At 34.4% G+C, this 12574-nt stretch overlaps 1 protein-coding gene across 1 annotated transcript in view; it reads left to right on the forward strand.

Annotated features, from left to right (window-relative positions):
* LOC115917889 overlaps positions 1-8260 on the forward strand; it is a 42920-nt gene extending 34660 nt beyond the window's left edge. Inside the window, exons 4-9 of the mRNA XM_030996806.1 lie at positions 1981-2125; positions 2537-3810; positions 4441-4596; positions 5127-5256; positions 5975-6085; positions 6564-8260. Coding sequence (XP_030852666.1) covers positions 1981-2125; positions 2537-3810; positions 4441-4596; positions 5127-5256; positions 5975-6085; positions 6564-6757 — 2010 coding nt within the window. The 3' untranslated portion in view covers positions 6758-8260. The remainder of the gene's footprint in view (positions 1-1980; positions 2126-2536; positions 3811-4440; positions 4597-5126; positions 5257-5974; positions 6086-6563) is intronic.
* The last annotated feature ends 4314 nt before the right edge of the window (positions 8261-12574 follow it).

The following is a 12574-nucleotide window of genomic DNA, read 5'->3' on the forward strand; positions in this document are numbered from 1 at the left end:
AGACAATAACATTCATGTCCAGCTTCATGGCAAATCTGAAACTCTACACTCTGTGATGTAGCTACAGCAGCTCACAATCCAAAATGATAGGACCATGCACTGTGCCCCTTCTTTCTGTCCAGCCTTGACCCAACACACAGCTGGTCAGTTTGGATGGACCCTCCTTCACCCATGTCTAAAAGAAAGAAAGTGGTAGAAAGAATAGTGCTACTCCTTTTAATTTATATGGAGGATTGAATTAACCTTGACCCATGATTTTTATTTCATCAAAAAAATATGTTTGATTTTTCTTCATCTTTTAATTCACTTTCATATCCTTATCATGGCATTTAGCAAGTCCTCCTTTATACACCTTACAAATGCATGTGATTCTATTTCATCTGTGATGAGTTTACTGAAGGGGGCTATTGGATGGGTGATTGTGAGTAAGGCAAGCTAAACATGTCCAATGAATGTAATTGTAAACTGAAAGCCTACAATCCCATTTGAATTTCCTGATTAGAACATCCTTGACCCAAAGACTAGCTGTGGTCAGTAGGTCATAGGGGGACAAGCTGACCAGTGAGTGACCACAGTAACAACACAAAATCTCGTACCTCATTCATGTCCTCTCATGCAGGTTGTTTTGTAATTATCTCTACTATTACTCTGTTATTTCAACCACTATTCATTCTTTACTGACTCCAGGAGGTCACTTTTCTCACAAAATACATCTCTGAGAAATTGAGAAAGTGGAGGTCATCTTTACAAAGCGCTTCCTACTTTTGTAATTCAACCATGCGGCTCATACTCACTCATATTTTACATGAACTCTGGGATTAGAATTTCTTTGTTCCGTTTTTGCTGTGGTTTGTAAAAGGAATTCTTTAAAATAACAATCCTACCTGTACAAGGTCTTAACAATCATTTCCTTCCCTTTTCACAAATACTATTGGGTTTCAGATATTATCTTTCATAGATGTGAAAATGGTATTATACTCCATTCTGTAATTAGTATTCCTAGCTGAAATCAAATTATTTTGACCTTGTTCAATGGAAATGTGCAATATAGGTTTCTAATGCACCTGGAAAAAAAAAAGAAACTTGTCAAAAGAAGTTTTTAGCTGTTATTAGTTTTAGATGTGCTGGACTCCTGCTTATTACATTTGATTATTTCTGAAATATAAAGTAATTCATTGCTTAAAAGATGAGATTAAAGATGAGATTAAAGAAGGAATCTTGATTTTTAACCAAATACCAAATATCAACAGTAGTTGTAATTTTTTAAGTTCAAATGCTATGTAAAAGAACAATAACCATTATGTTAAACTTTATCTACCCTGCGTGCTTGTTTCTGTTCTAATAAAATAGCAAGAATACATATTCACACTGGAATGCTACACTTCTTTAATACCGTAATACTCATCAATTATATCAAGTATCAATTATGAACTTTTACAATGTTTCTTTTTTTGTCAGACTGAACAGTACAATCTGACCTACAGACCCTGCCCCAATGGAGAGAAGTGTGTGGTACAGAGAGAGAGAGAGAGAGAGAATGATAGAGATGATGAAGAAAAAAAATTGATCATAAAATTCGCTGTTGTTAATATCTATCTTACAAGATTTCTTCTGCAGAACTATACAGCATCTAACCTACAGACCCTGCCCTAAGAGAGAGGTGTGTGGAACAGAGAGAGAGAGAGAGAGAGAATAGAATAATAAAAATGACAGAAACTAATACTATTGAAGATACATACATACATACATACAATTGTCTTTTATATAGCGCAACATAATAATATAATCACTCTGCATCCTTCTTCTTTACAGGGTTTCTTCCGCAGAACTGTACAGCACAACCTAACCTACCGACCCTGCCCGAATGGAGGAAACTGTTTGATACAGAGGAAGAAAAGAAGGATAATAATGACATCAACTAATAATATTGAAGATGATACTATAATGGTAATAATCACTCTCCATCCTTCTTCTTTACAGGGTTTCTTCCGCAGAACTGTCCAGCACAACCTAACCTACCGCCCCTGTCCGAATGGAGGAAAGTGTGTGATACAGAGAAAGAATAGGAACCAATGTCAATCATGTCGACTCAGGAAGTGCATCCTTATGGGCATGTCCAAAAATGGTATGTAACAGTATTGCATGTCTTTACTATTCTTATAGTAGAAATTAGTACCAGTTGTTTGAAACAGACCTTCCTTTTTCTTTTATGAAGATTTATTGAGGAGACTATTTAAGATTATTTATATTCCATGAGCTGTATTTGGGATGTATGTCGGTTCTTACGTTGTAAAAGCATAATTTTACTGAATTCTGCTGCAAGTCCATTTATCTAGCTTTTGTTTACATGCGATGATTATAGAAGTAATACTTTACAAATATATTCCCATATTGTATTGATTTTGTAGATACTTAAGTTTTTGTGACGTTTTCACAGACCCAGTAACAACTCTCTGATTAGAATGTAATGGTTTTATTATCTGTTGCATAGTACAATTTCCTTACTCAAAAATACATGAATTTTGTTTAATTCCAGCTGTTCGTTTTGGAAGGATGTCCAAACGAGAGAAGATGAAACTGACTCAGGTGATGAAGGAGATATCAAACAAGAGCAATGATATCACTGTCAGGGATGATAAACCCCTTGACCTGAGCCGACCTCCGAGCCAAGAAGCTATGGTTGCTAGCGAGGATGGGCCCCTAGCAACCACAGAGTCTCAGCAGTGTGCAATATCAGACGTTGTAGAACGAGATGTAAAGGGCAGCTTGGAGGATATGAAAGATGTGGGGAGGGAGCCCAGTAAAAGTAATGACAGAGTGCAGTGTAAACCTGATTGGTCATCATCTAAGACAAGCATAAAAGATGTTGCAGAAGTGAAACACAATGGTAGATGGGGTGAGTGCAATGGAAGGAATGGTTCTAGTTTTGGGAAGGGTGTGCAAGACATTCATATTAATGAGAAAAAGACAAGCATCCAGGACTTGCTTCTGACCCAGTACTGTAGCGGTCAAATGAATGGCTACATCCCAAACAATGGACTTAATGGCATGCAGGGTGGTGTCCAGCGAAGCATCAAGGTTGAAAGAGACATTCAAAATGAATGCCATGGTTACCCAGCACATCATCCTCACCTTACTGAAAGGATTTCATCAGTTATCAAGAAGGAAGAGCAAACTCCTACTTATCATGACTTTGATCACATGACATCAGACAAGAAGCAATATCTCTTGCCTAGACGTAAACAGATTGCACGCTTACATCACGACGAAGAAGTCAGAAGAAACCACCAGAATCTTACCAACGGTTACCATGGGAATCCGTATCCCAACCCTCACTTTCATCAGATGCCAGAGAAGTTACAGAATATGAATCTTGGGAGTATTAAATCTCCACCCATGAATGGACTGTATGACAATGGTGTTCATCACAGCTTTGAAGCCAGGTTAAGCAATACCAAGCCACACTTAGACCTGAAGAATGGCTTCAACCATTCCAAGGTACAGAACTCTGGAGTCAATCCATATCAGAATGGAAGGATACCCAACGGCTGCAGCACGGATACCACCAGACTGTCCTACCACCCTGAGGCCACTCACAGGAACAGACTAAGAGCTCCTAGACTCCTCGGCGGAGGGCATAATCCTCACATGCTTCATGTCCTGCAAGGTATGGGTCTGGTAGATTCCTTGAGCAAGGCCTACTGTACAGAGATTGATGCTCAGTTCTCAAGTCTAGAAGAGATCCTTAGAGTGGCCATCAAGAAACATCTACGCAGTGAACAGCATCTACATGCAGCTGATGGCAAAGAGGTAAGTAAGAGGAGAAAAGACGCCATGTAATTAAAGCTGTATCATCTCATGAGCCAGCTAAAAGAATGTTCACTCACATCGTCTAACATTAAGTTAACATCCACCTGGCTTTTGGCAGAGGATATATCTTTTGCACATGGTTTAAGGATGCATGGGAAAATCCTTGGTTCTCAGATTCTCACTTTTTGTTGTGATATAAAGTTTTCATAATTACTTATCACCATCATTTTTGTCCTGTTTTACATGGAAGGTTTCTTCTTTAAAATCAAGTCAAGTTCACCATTTAAGATTATTTTTTCTACCACTCTCTCTGTTTTGAAAGATTAACCATGAAACATAATCACAATTAGAAGAAAAAGATATCAAGTATCATTCAAATCACTCTAGTTGTTGCTTTGTACAAATAATTGTATGAATACCTTCATTAAATCATATTCTAGCAATGCTTTTACAAATGGTGCACAAAATGTATGTGGGCATGTATCTAATGATCTGGGTAATTAAACCTGAATATAACAAAATCAGGGTATACTGTAGTATTGTGTGCTATAAAAATCACAACTGATTGTTATGCATTTTCTATTTTGATTTTATTGTCCTAAGTACTGATTTTGCTCCCTTCATTACCAGACGCACGGTTCCACTGGTTTATGCGGACTACCCTTGGAGTTATCAGTAGGAGACAAAGAGGATGCATTCTGTGATCGGTTCGCACCTATCATCAGCCGGATTGTGAGCTTTGCCAAAGCTACAGAAGGCTTTGAAGACATCCCACATGAAGACCAGGTAAAGTGGCATGGTTCACAGAGATCCTCGAAATCAGGGAAAACATGGAAAATGAGTTTCCTTTCTCCAATGGAGACAGAGAAGTTAGGGGGATTCGAGGAAAAATTCACTCAAATAAAAAATAAGGACTGGCATTGGCCTATATAAAAAAAGTATTTGAGCTCTTATCTTGTTTTTAGTTAAAAGAGATTATCCACTGGATGAAGACTTTCTAATTCGAAACAGGTTGAAATAGTGATCCTTGGATTTTGAAACTATCAGGAATAAATCAGGGATGAAAGAATAAAAATGTATTTTCATGATATGTTGAAGAGCCTGGACAAGATGAACTATTGTAGTAATATTTAGCTTATGGTATGTGCTTCTATTTTTGTGCCCTTTTAAAATGTAAACTCAGTTCATACAAATTTAAAAGATAATAACCCAGGATGAAGGTAAAATATGCTTGTGTGTAAATGTTAATTTGATGTGAAATGCTTTCCCTCTATTTAAATGTCTTATCAAAATATCTTGTCATCTTTTCTATTTAGCTGACACTGTTAAAGGCCGGCTGTTTTGAAGTGCTGCTCCTACAGCTGAGTCAAATCCTGGACCCAGAGAGTGACTTCATTGTGTTCACTAATGGCGAGAAGTTTCACAGAGGTCTTCTCCAAAAGTCAGGTGGGTATTTTAAATCTTCTATATTGAAACACGGATGTTAGAGGAATCCCTGTATGGTTGGTTTTACCCACCTTGGTGACTTCACCTAGTATGTCTTAAATTATGCAACGTCCGTCTTTATGACTGACAGAAACAACACTTTCTATTAAAATGTTTTTACCAGTTGGTTGCAACATAACCTAACGGACCAAAGCGCTTACAGTATTATTCTTAGCCCTGTTACTGGATATAATTATGATTCTGTACACTTTACACTCCAATGGGAAGCATTCCAGTCAACTTTTAACATTGACTACTGATTAAACCATTGCATTAAGATGGCCTTTAGATGTATGGTATCATTCAATAACTTGTAGCATATCACCACTCAGAACAACCTCTGAGAAATATATCAATCTCGAATTAGAACATTAAAGCTAAAAAAAAAGATGGGAGCAAACATGGGCTTCACTTGCTACGATTGAGTCTTCAACTGTAGTTCTATATTATTTGTATTTTAGGATCTAATAATAATAATGATGATATGTCTTGTTTACCCAGGGTAGCCTCATCAGTATTCATACTGTTCTCCCTGAGGGCCCTGCAATCATAACATTATCCCTGCTTAACCGTTTTAGCTGTGATATGACATTGTGATTGTGATTCATGAAATCGTAATTTATTTGTTTGATCTGTCACAATCATTTAGTCACTTTGATCCTGCTTTGTTCCTATGCAGATGTTGGAGATTTAGTTCTTGCGTTGTCCAAGATAGCCTCACAACTCAACCAGCTTAACCTATCTCTGCCAGAGAGGGCGCTGTTACAAGCTTCTATATTAGTAGCATCAGGTCAGTTGCTCTTTGTTAGAACGGCTGGACAAAAGACCTTTCTCCATTTAAAAAGATTTGTTGACATGTGATTTTGTGTAATTCTATTGTATTATCATTTATGAAGAAGAAAGGGTTTGGGAAGGGGGAATCCCTTTTTCCTCTTTGCTTATCAGAAAGTTTTTAGCTAACATGTTAACAAAGCTCATCTGACTTGCCTGTGTTATTCATAATGTTGTGATTGCATAGATTTGACTTGGTCTGTATCCTCACAGGTTCAAACCTGAAGCTTAGATTGTGGTGTAAATTGTATTCCTCCTGATGTCTTCAAAACATACACATTTACACTCTTTCTTTCTTTAAGATAGACACTTTGAAATACAATTCATATTAGAGCATATTTTACCCTATCAAGTGATGCAATTCAGAAAGAATTTAAAACTGAACCTGAATTCCACCTAACCCCTTGTTTGTATTGTATCTCTTTCCTTGCATGTAGATCGTAAAGGTATCCAGAGCGTGGATGAGGTACGCAGCCTCCAGACGCACCTTCTGGGTGTCCTAGAGAAGTTCCTCTATGCTACACATGCTCCTGATGCTCTCGTGTTCCACAAGTGTCTACAGGTAGTCCTAGATCTAAGGGTTCTTAACCTCAAGTACTCAGAGAAGCTCCTGGCCCACCAAAAGGACTAGCCTAGTCATGTTCCTGGACAACCATATAGATCTGACTGGTCTTGGCCCATCAAATAGACTAGCCTAGTCATGCTCCTGGTCAACCATATAAATCTGACTGGTCTTGTTCTTGCCCACCGGATAGACTAGACTAGTCTTGTTTCTGGCCCACCATGCAGACTAGACTGGTCTTGTACGTGGCCCATCAGATAGACTAGACTGGTCTTGTTTCTGGCCCACCATGCAGACTAGACTGGTCTTACCTTTGGTCTGTCCAAATGACTAGTCTGTTATTGAAGTAGATGTGCATATGAATCAGGAACAAAGTAAACTCTGTATTTATTTCTCTGTGTGGTTTCATAGACTGCTATACTACAAGGAGGTTCTTTTTCCACCTTGTCATGTGAATAACACTACGGTAATCTACTGATGAATACTACAAACATACTATTATACTCAATTTTACAATGACTGCCAAGTATATGAAACTTTCTTGCCCACCTAATGTATTTTTAACTCATTGGAAATACAACTTTCTTATTCTAAAGTAGCTATTTACTTCCCAAGTATTTGAACCCATTTTATATATACAACTCTATTACATTGGCCATATTTAAGGATTTTATTGCCGGCCAGATAAGGTTATATCTTCATTTAAGTTTATTTATTGAGAAAATCACATCCTTTATGAGAAGACTTAACATGTATCTGGATCCTAGGCTTATAAAGAGAAAAGCAAGCTCTATACAAATGGTTCCTCAAATGTAGCAAGATATGTTTGATTTTTTATGTTTAAATCCCAAGTTTCACAGTTTGCCATTGTGCACTAATTTCCACCAATCTGTAGTATCTGCTACCTAAATGTAAAATGCCTTATAAAGGTAGTTGACATACCAAAGATAATAATTTGCCTTTTGTGCTTACTTTGTAGAACAACATGGTTATGAATCAGTGTTTTCTAAAATAGTATTCCAAAAATGAATGACAAATGATTATGATAAATGCAGTTGAAATTAATTAATTTTAGTATCTTTCTTTTGTGATGTGGAAATTCCATTGAAGTGTATCATATTTTTAGTTGGATCTGTTTGTTTAAAAAACTATATGAAAAGTATTTGATATATTTCATAATGTGCTTACCCTTAAGCTGCCAAAAATACCCTATGCTGCCTGTGAACATGTGCTGCTCAAATATTTTGTCTGCTCTAAGTCTGTGCAGTTTCAAAGATAGTGTCATTTATTTTTCGTCAATTTGCTTTCAGTTGTAAAGGCAGAGATGAAAACCAAGTCTAAAATGCAATACTGTTAAAAAATGAAACAAAAATGCAGTGGTTTTCTATGATGAATAGTCATCTTCCTTCCAACATGCGTGAACACTGCTAAGATAAATTGTAATTTGCTGCCTATTTTAAGTAGCTCCCTCTACTGCTTTGTTTTTTATGTTGTTCATGACGAGTATCATCATATCAGATCTGGACAAAAATTAGAAACATTTTAATTTGTTTATCTATGATATGCTGATGTGTTTACTTGAAAATTAATTCCTTTTAATTTTCTTTATATATACAGTATATAGATATATCTTTCTCCCTCCCTCCCTCTGTCCCTCTCTCCTATCTGTGTAAGTTTATTTTGCAATAAGTGTAAGAAACAGGGTATCTGAGTTTTATGTAAACAAAATATTGAAATTTTAAAGTATTGTCAGTTTGTGGCACTGGATAAATACATTTGGATTTCTAAGGCTTCATTATGTTCAGCTAAATGAATATATTTTCTCTCATTTTCTGCTTTTTGATGATATATACATCTCTTGGAAAAGAATAATCCAAACACAATAATGTGAACTATAGTGAATTATACTCAGAAAGCAAAGAAATCTTGATATGAAACAAATTAGTGTTACACTGCAAAACAAAAATGAAGTCCTTACCAGATGAAAGTCTTCTTTTGTATTGTTATGTTTATGCTTATGCTTTTTCAATCGAATATTACAATACACAGGAATAATAATGGTCCATATGACCTTCAAATATCATTAGTCAATTGATGGTTTGTCATGTAAGGTTATCTTTGCTTTTAATGAAGAATTATGTATTTCATATCTTTTTAATAGTGTTTATATTTGTTGACTTCTTCCATACATGTTGTATTTAACCAGATGTCCTGGTTATTTCACTTTATGTTTATCTGTTGTTTTCTGCTTGTCTTTGTACATGGTACAATGAGTAATAGACAAGTGTGTATGTTTTATGCATTGGCTTTTAAAAGCATGTTTGATTAATTGTCACCATTGTAACAAGATATTTGTAAAAGAAACCAGGATCAAAACAGAAAGTTGTATAAAGTACTGATCATCTTTGCAAAATGTTGCAATTTCCATTTTCTATGTTTTCTCATACAGAACTTAGTCTCTGATAGTATAGAATGGGTTTGTCTGCTAAATGTTGGAAGTTTGGAACACATGGTGTTTGCTTTTAATCGTTTGTGCTACAAAACCTAGGGCAGACATAAAGTCTAGATATAGAGACTAGAGTATTGAGGTCACTGACCTGTAGAGGATTCAAACTGGTTTTGTGTGATGTTTGATATTGGTTCACAAATAGACTTGGGAAAGAAATGTCACTCATCTTCTATTTCTAATTTTGATGAATCAGTCAAGAATTTCATGTTAAAATGTCTGCTTGCCTTAATTAAGCAAATAAAATGAAAGAGTTTTCCATTACTTTCCTCATCTACTTGCCCCATGTCTTGTGGCATGTTTCGATGTAGCGCTCTTGGGTTGAATTCAAAATTTGAGTTGACTTCACATCATTGTATTTAAGTATCCTAAGATTGAACTTGTATTTATTTTGTGATGATGTAAGCAAGCAGGCATCAACTTAACACCCAAAATCAAAGACAATAAGAAACACAAGCTGTAAATATATCATACCACTTGTATCAATAATGATTAATAAAAAGATGTTTGACAATGTTACTTGTGGTAGCCAAGATATTTGCTAGACTCTCTCTTGTACATTTTACAACCAGTAGACAATATCAGAAGAGTCAAGAGGATCTTAACTCTGTGTAAAAACATAGGAGGTAATACCCTTCCGACTCTCTGTAGATGGTAATATAGTTGATATATCAATGTGTTGCATAGGAGTTTCCATCTTGTTATTTATCTGTAAAAATCATGCCTTACATAGGGATATTGTGTTTGCAAATACAGCCACATTCCAATAAATGATGCTTGGCTATAGCGGCTGACAAAGAACATCATTCAGAGATAGTCAAATATCTCTGTGGTTCTAAACATGGCAATAAATGAGAGAAAAAAAGAGATATTCAAACTAAATGTTGTATATTTTATGACTTTCAAGTGTAGAATAACAAAGAAGGAAAGCTTTTCATATACATAACTGTATATTTTTATATTATTTATGTCTCAAACATTGACTGTAAATTCTCTAAATGGTTGCTGTGGTATTTTGTTGATGTATATTTTAACAAAATTGTTTTACTTTGTAGTTGGCGATAGTATAATGAATTACTATTATCCCGTATATATGATATATTTTTAGTTTAGATATCAGGGAGATTGATTGTATAACACATGATCTGTACCTACATGATACATGGTTGCAATGATGATATATAGTTTAGATGTGATCATGGTCTAAAATGTCTTAATTTTAGTCTTAATTATCAGAATATAAATCAACCTTTGCATTGTTAACAACAAAATTCAGTAGAGGACAAAGAACGTTATATTTAGTATCATAATTTCCATCATTCACTCCTTTCATATTACCATCTATGATTTCCTGTTAGTAATTTGTGGAAGTCCTCTTGTGTGATTTGTGCAGCTTTGATTGTAATAATTTTCATGTAATTAAATGTTTATCTCAAAGTAAATGAATTATTTATTAGGTTTCCATTATGTAAAGTGCTGCATTTGATAGTGCTATGAATGTCATCCACTAATTGGTGAATATTTGATTATGGTAAAAGCCTCTTTTTTTGGGGGGGGGGGGCTCATACTGCTTTAAAGCACACACTGACTTTATGATAAACTAATTTTAAAATCATAGGGGCTTGTGTTGCATCCACACTGCCTCTTGCTATTCAGATACATTTAAAATGGTCCTTTTTGGCAATGTTGTAGTATTTTATTATAATGCCATATGGCATCTGCTGTGAACAAGCTTTTATTTAAAAAAAATTAGAAGCTATTGAACTTAGTCTGGAAAGTAAATAATTGTACTTTCTAAAAAAGTAAAGTGCTGCATTTCTCTTATGCTGTGAAGGCTGTTATTTCTCCACTTCTTTTTTAAAAGGACATAATTTATATATTTATCTTCATTTCTATTGCTGCACTGACTAAACTATTAGCCCCATCCCCTACTTAATATGGAATCTACAAATATTTTACCCCCTCCTAATTTTTCTTTCTGTCCTTCTCTGTTCTATAATCTTTGCATACCAGTAGCAAATTTGAAGCCTCTCCCCCTCTTTTACACCTTCTTTTTCATCTTTTTGCCCTGTGTTTATTTCTTTGTGCTTTTATCTGTACATCTTTCTTTCTTCTCTTTATCTCATGGGAATTCCCTTCCTATTTCATCTTTTTACACCCTTCAACCAACCATCATAAGTTATTACTTTACCACGGATACATATAGTTTCATCATAGTTTTGTCATGAAATTAAGTTCACAGACTCATTTTGTTAAACTATAATAAGAACCAAATTTACTGTGTATATAGTGATTTAAGATATGTATATAAGCTTTGACTTGTGCTCAGTTTGTGAGCAAGGCAACCAAAGTGTAATGATTTAGAAATGACTTTTTTCCTTCATGTAGAATGTATTTATGATGGCAATATACCAATAAAGTACTTTGCAACTATGAGGCGCCGTTTGTAAAACAATTATATAGACAAATTATATGTTATATAATCATTATTTAACAAATAATAACCATTATTTACATATAATGCAAGAAAATGTACGTTTTTATTTGTATATAATTCTTAACACATTTTTATTATTTATAAATAATGACAAAGAACTTTGCATTATTTATATATAATTGCCATTATTTATAAATAATCACAATTCACACTTTCATTATTTATATATAATGAAAAGCATATTTCCATTATATAATATATAATGAAAAGCACATTTCCATTATATAATATATAATGAAAAGCCATTTCCATTATATAATATATAATTAAAAACGTATTTCCATTATATAATATATAATGAAACACACATTTCCATTATATAATAAATAATGAAAAGCGTATTTCCATTATATAATATATAATGAAAGCACATTTCCATTATATAATATATAATGAAAAGTGTATTTCCATTATATAATATATAATGAAAAGCACATTCCATTATATAATATATAATGAAAAGCACATTTCAATTATATAATATATAATGAGAGGCGTATTTCCATTATATAATATATAATGAAAAGCGCATTTCCATTATATATTAAATAACGATTGTGTATGCAAATGTCAATGGTTGGTAACGCCCATAATATGAATATTCATGAGCTTGAATGATATTATTATCCTCTATTCCAGGCACCTTTCCATTTTGTGTTCTTTGTGCATTCTTATCAGAAATCCTACGTGCGGTAAATAAGTCTCTGTATCACTATTCTCCTTCTTATTTGTATGCAGATTCGGTTATAATGATTGATAACTGTAATCATCCTCATTATTTTAATAAGAAATTTTTCTATCTGTGATGGAAGTTTTTATGTACGATTGCCTGATCTGAAGACAAGACTTTCGCTGCATGCATATTTAATGTATGACGTCACCC

Source organism: Strongylocentrotus purpuratus, unplaced genomic scaffold (assembly GCF_000002235.5).
Source record: "Strongylocentrotus purpuratus isolate Spur 01 unplaced genomic scaffold, Spur_5.0 spur5_contig_857, whole genome shotgun sequence".
NCBI lineage: Eukaryota > Metazoa > Echinodermata > Echinoidea > Camarodonta > Strongylocentrotidae > Strongylocentrotus > Strongylocentrotus purpuratus.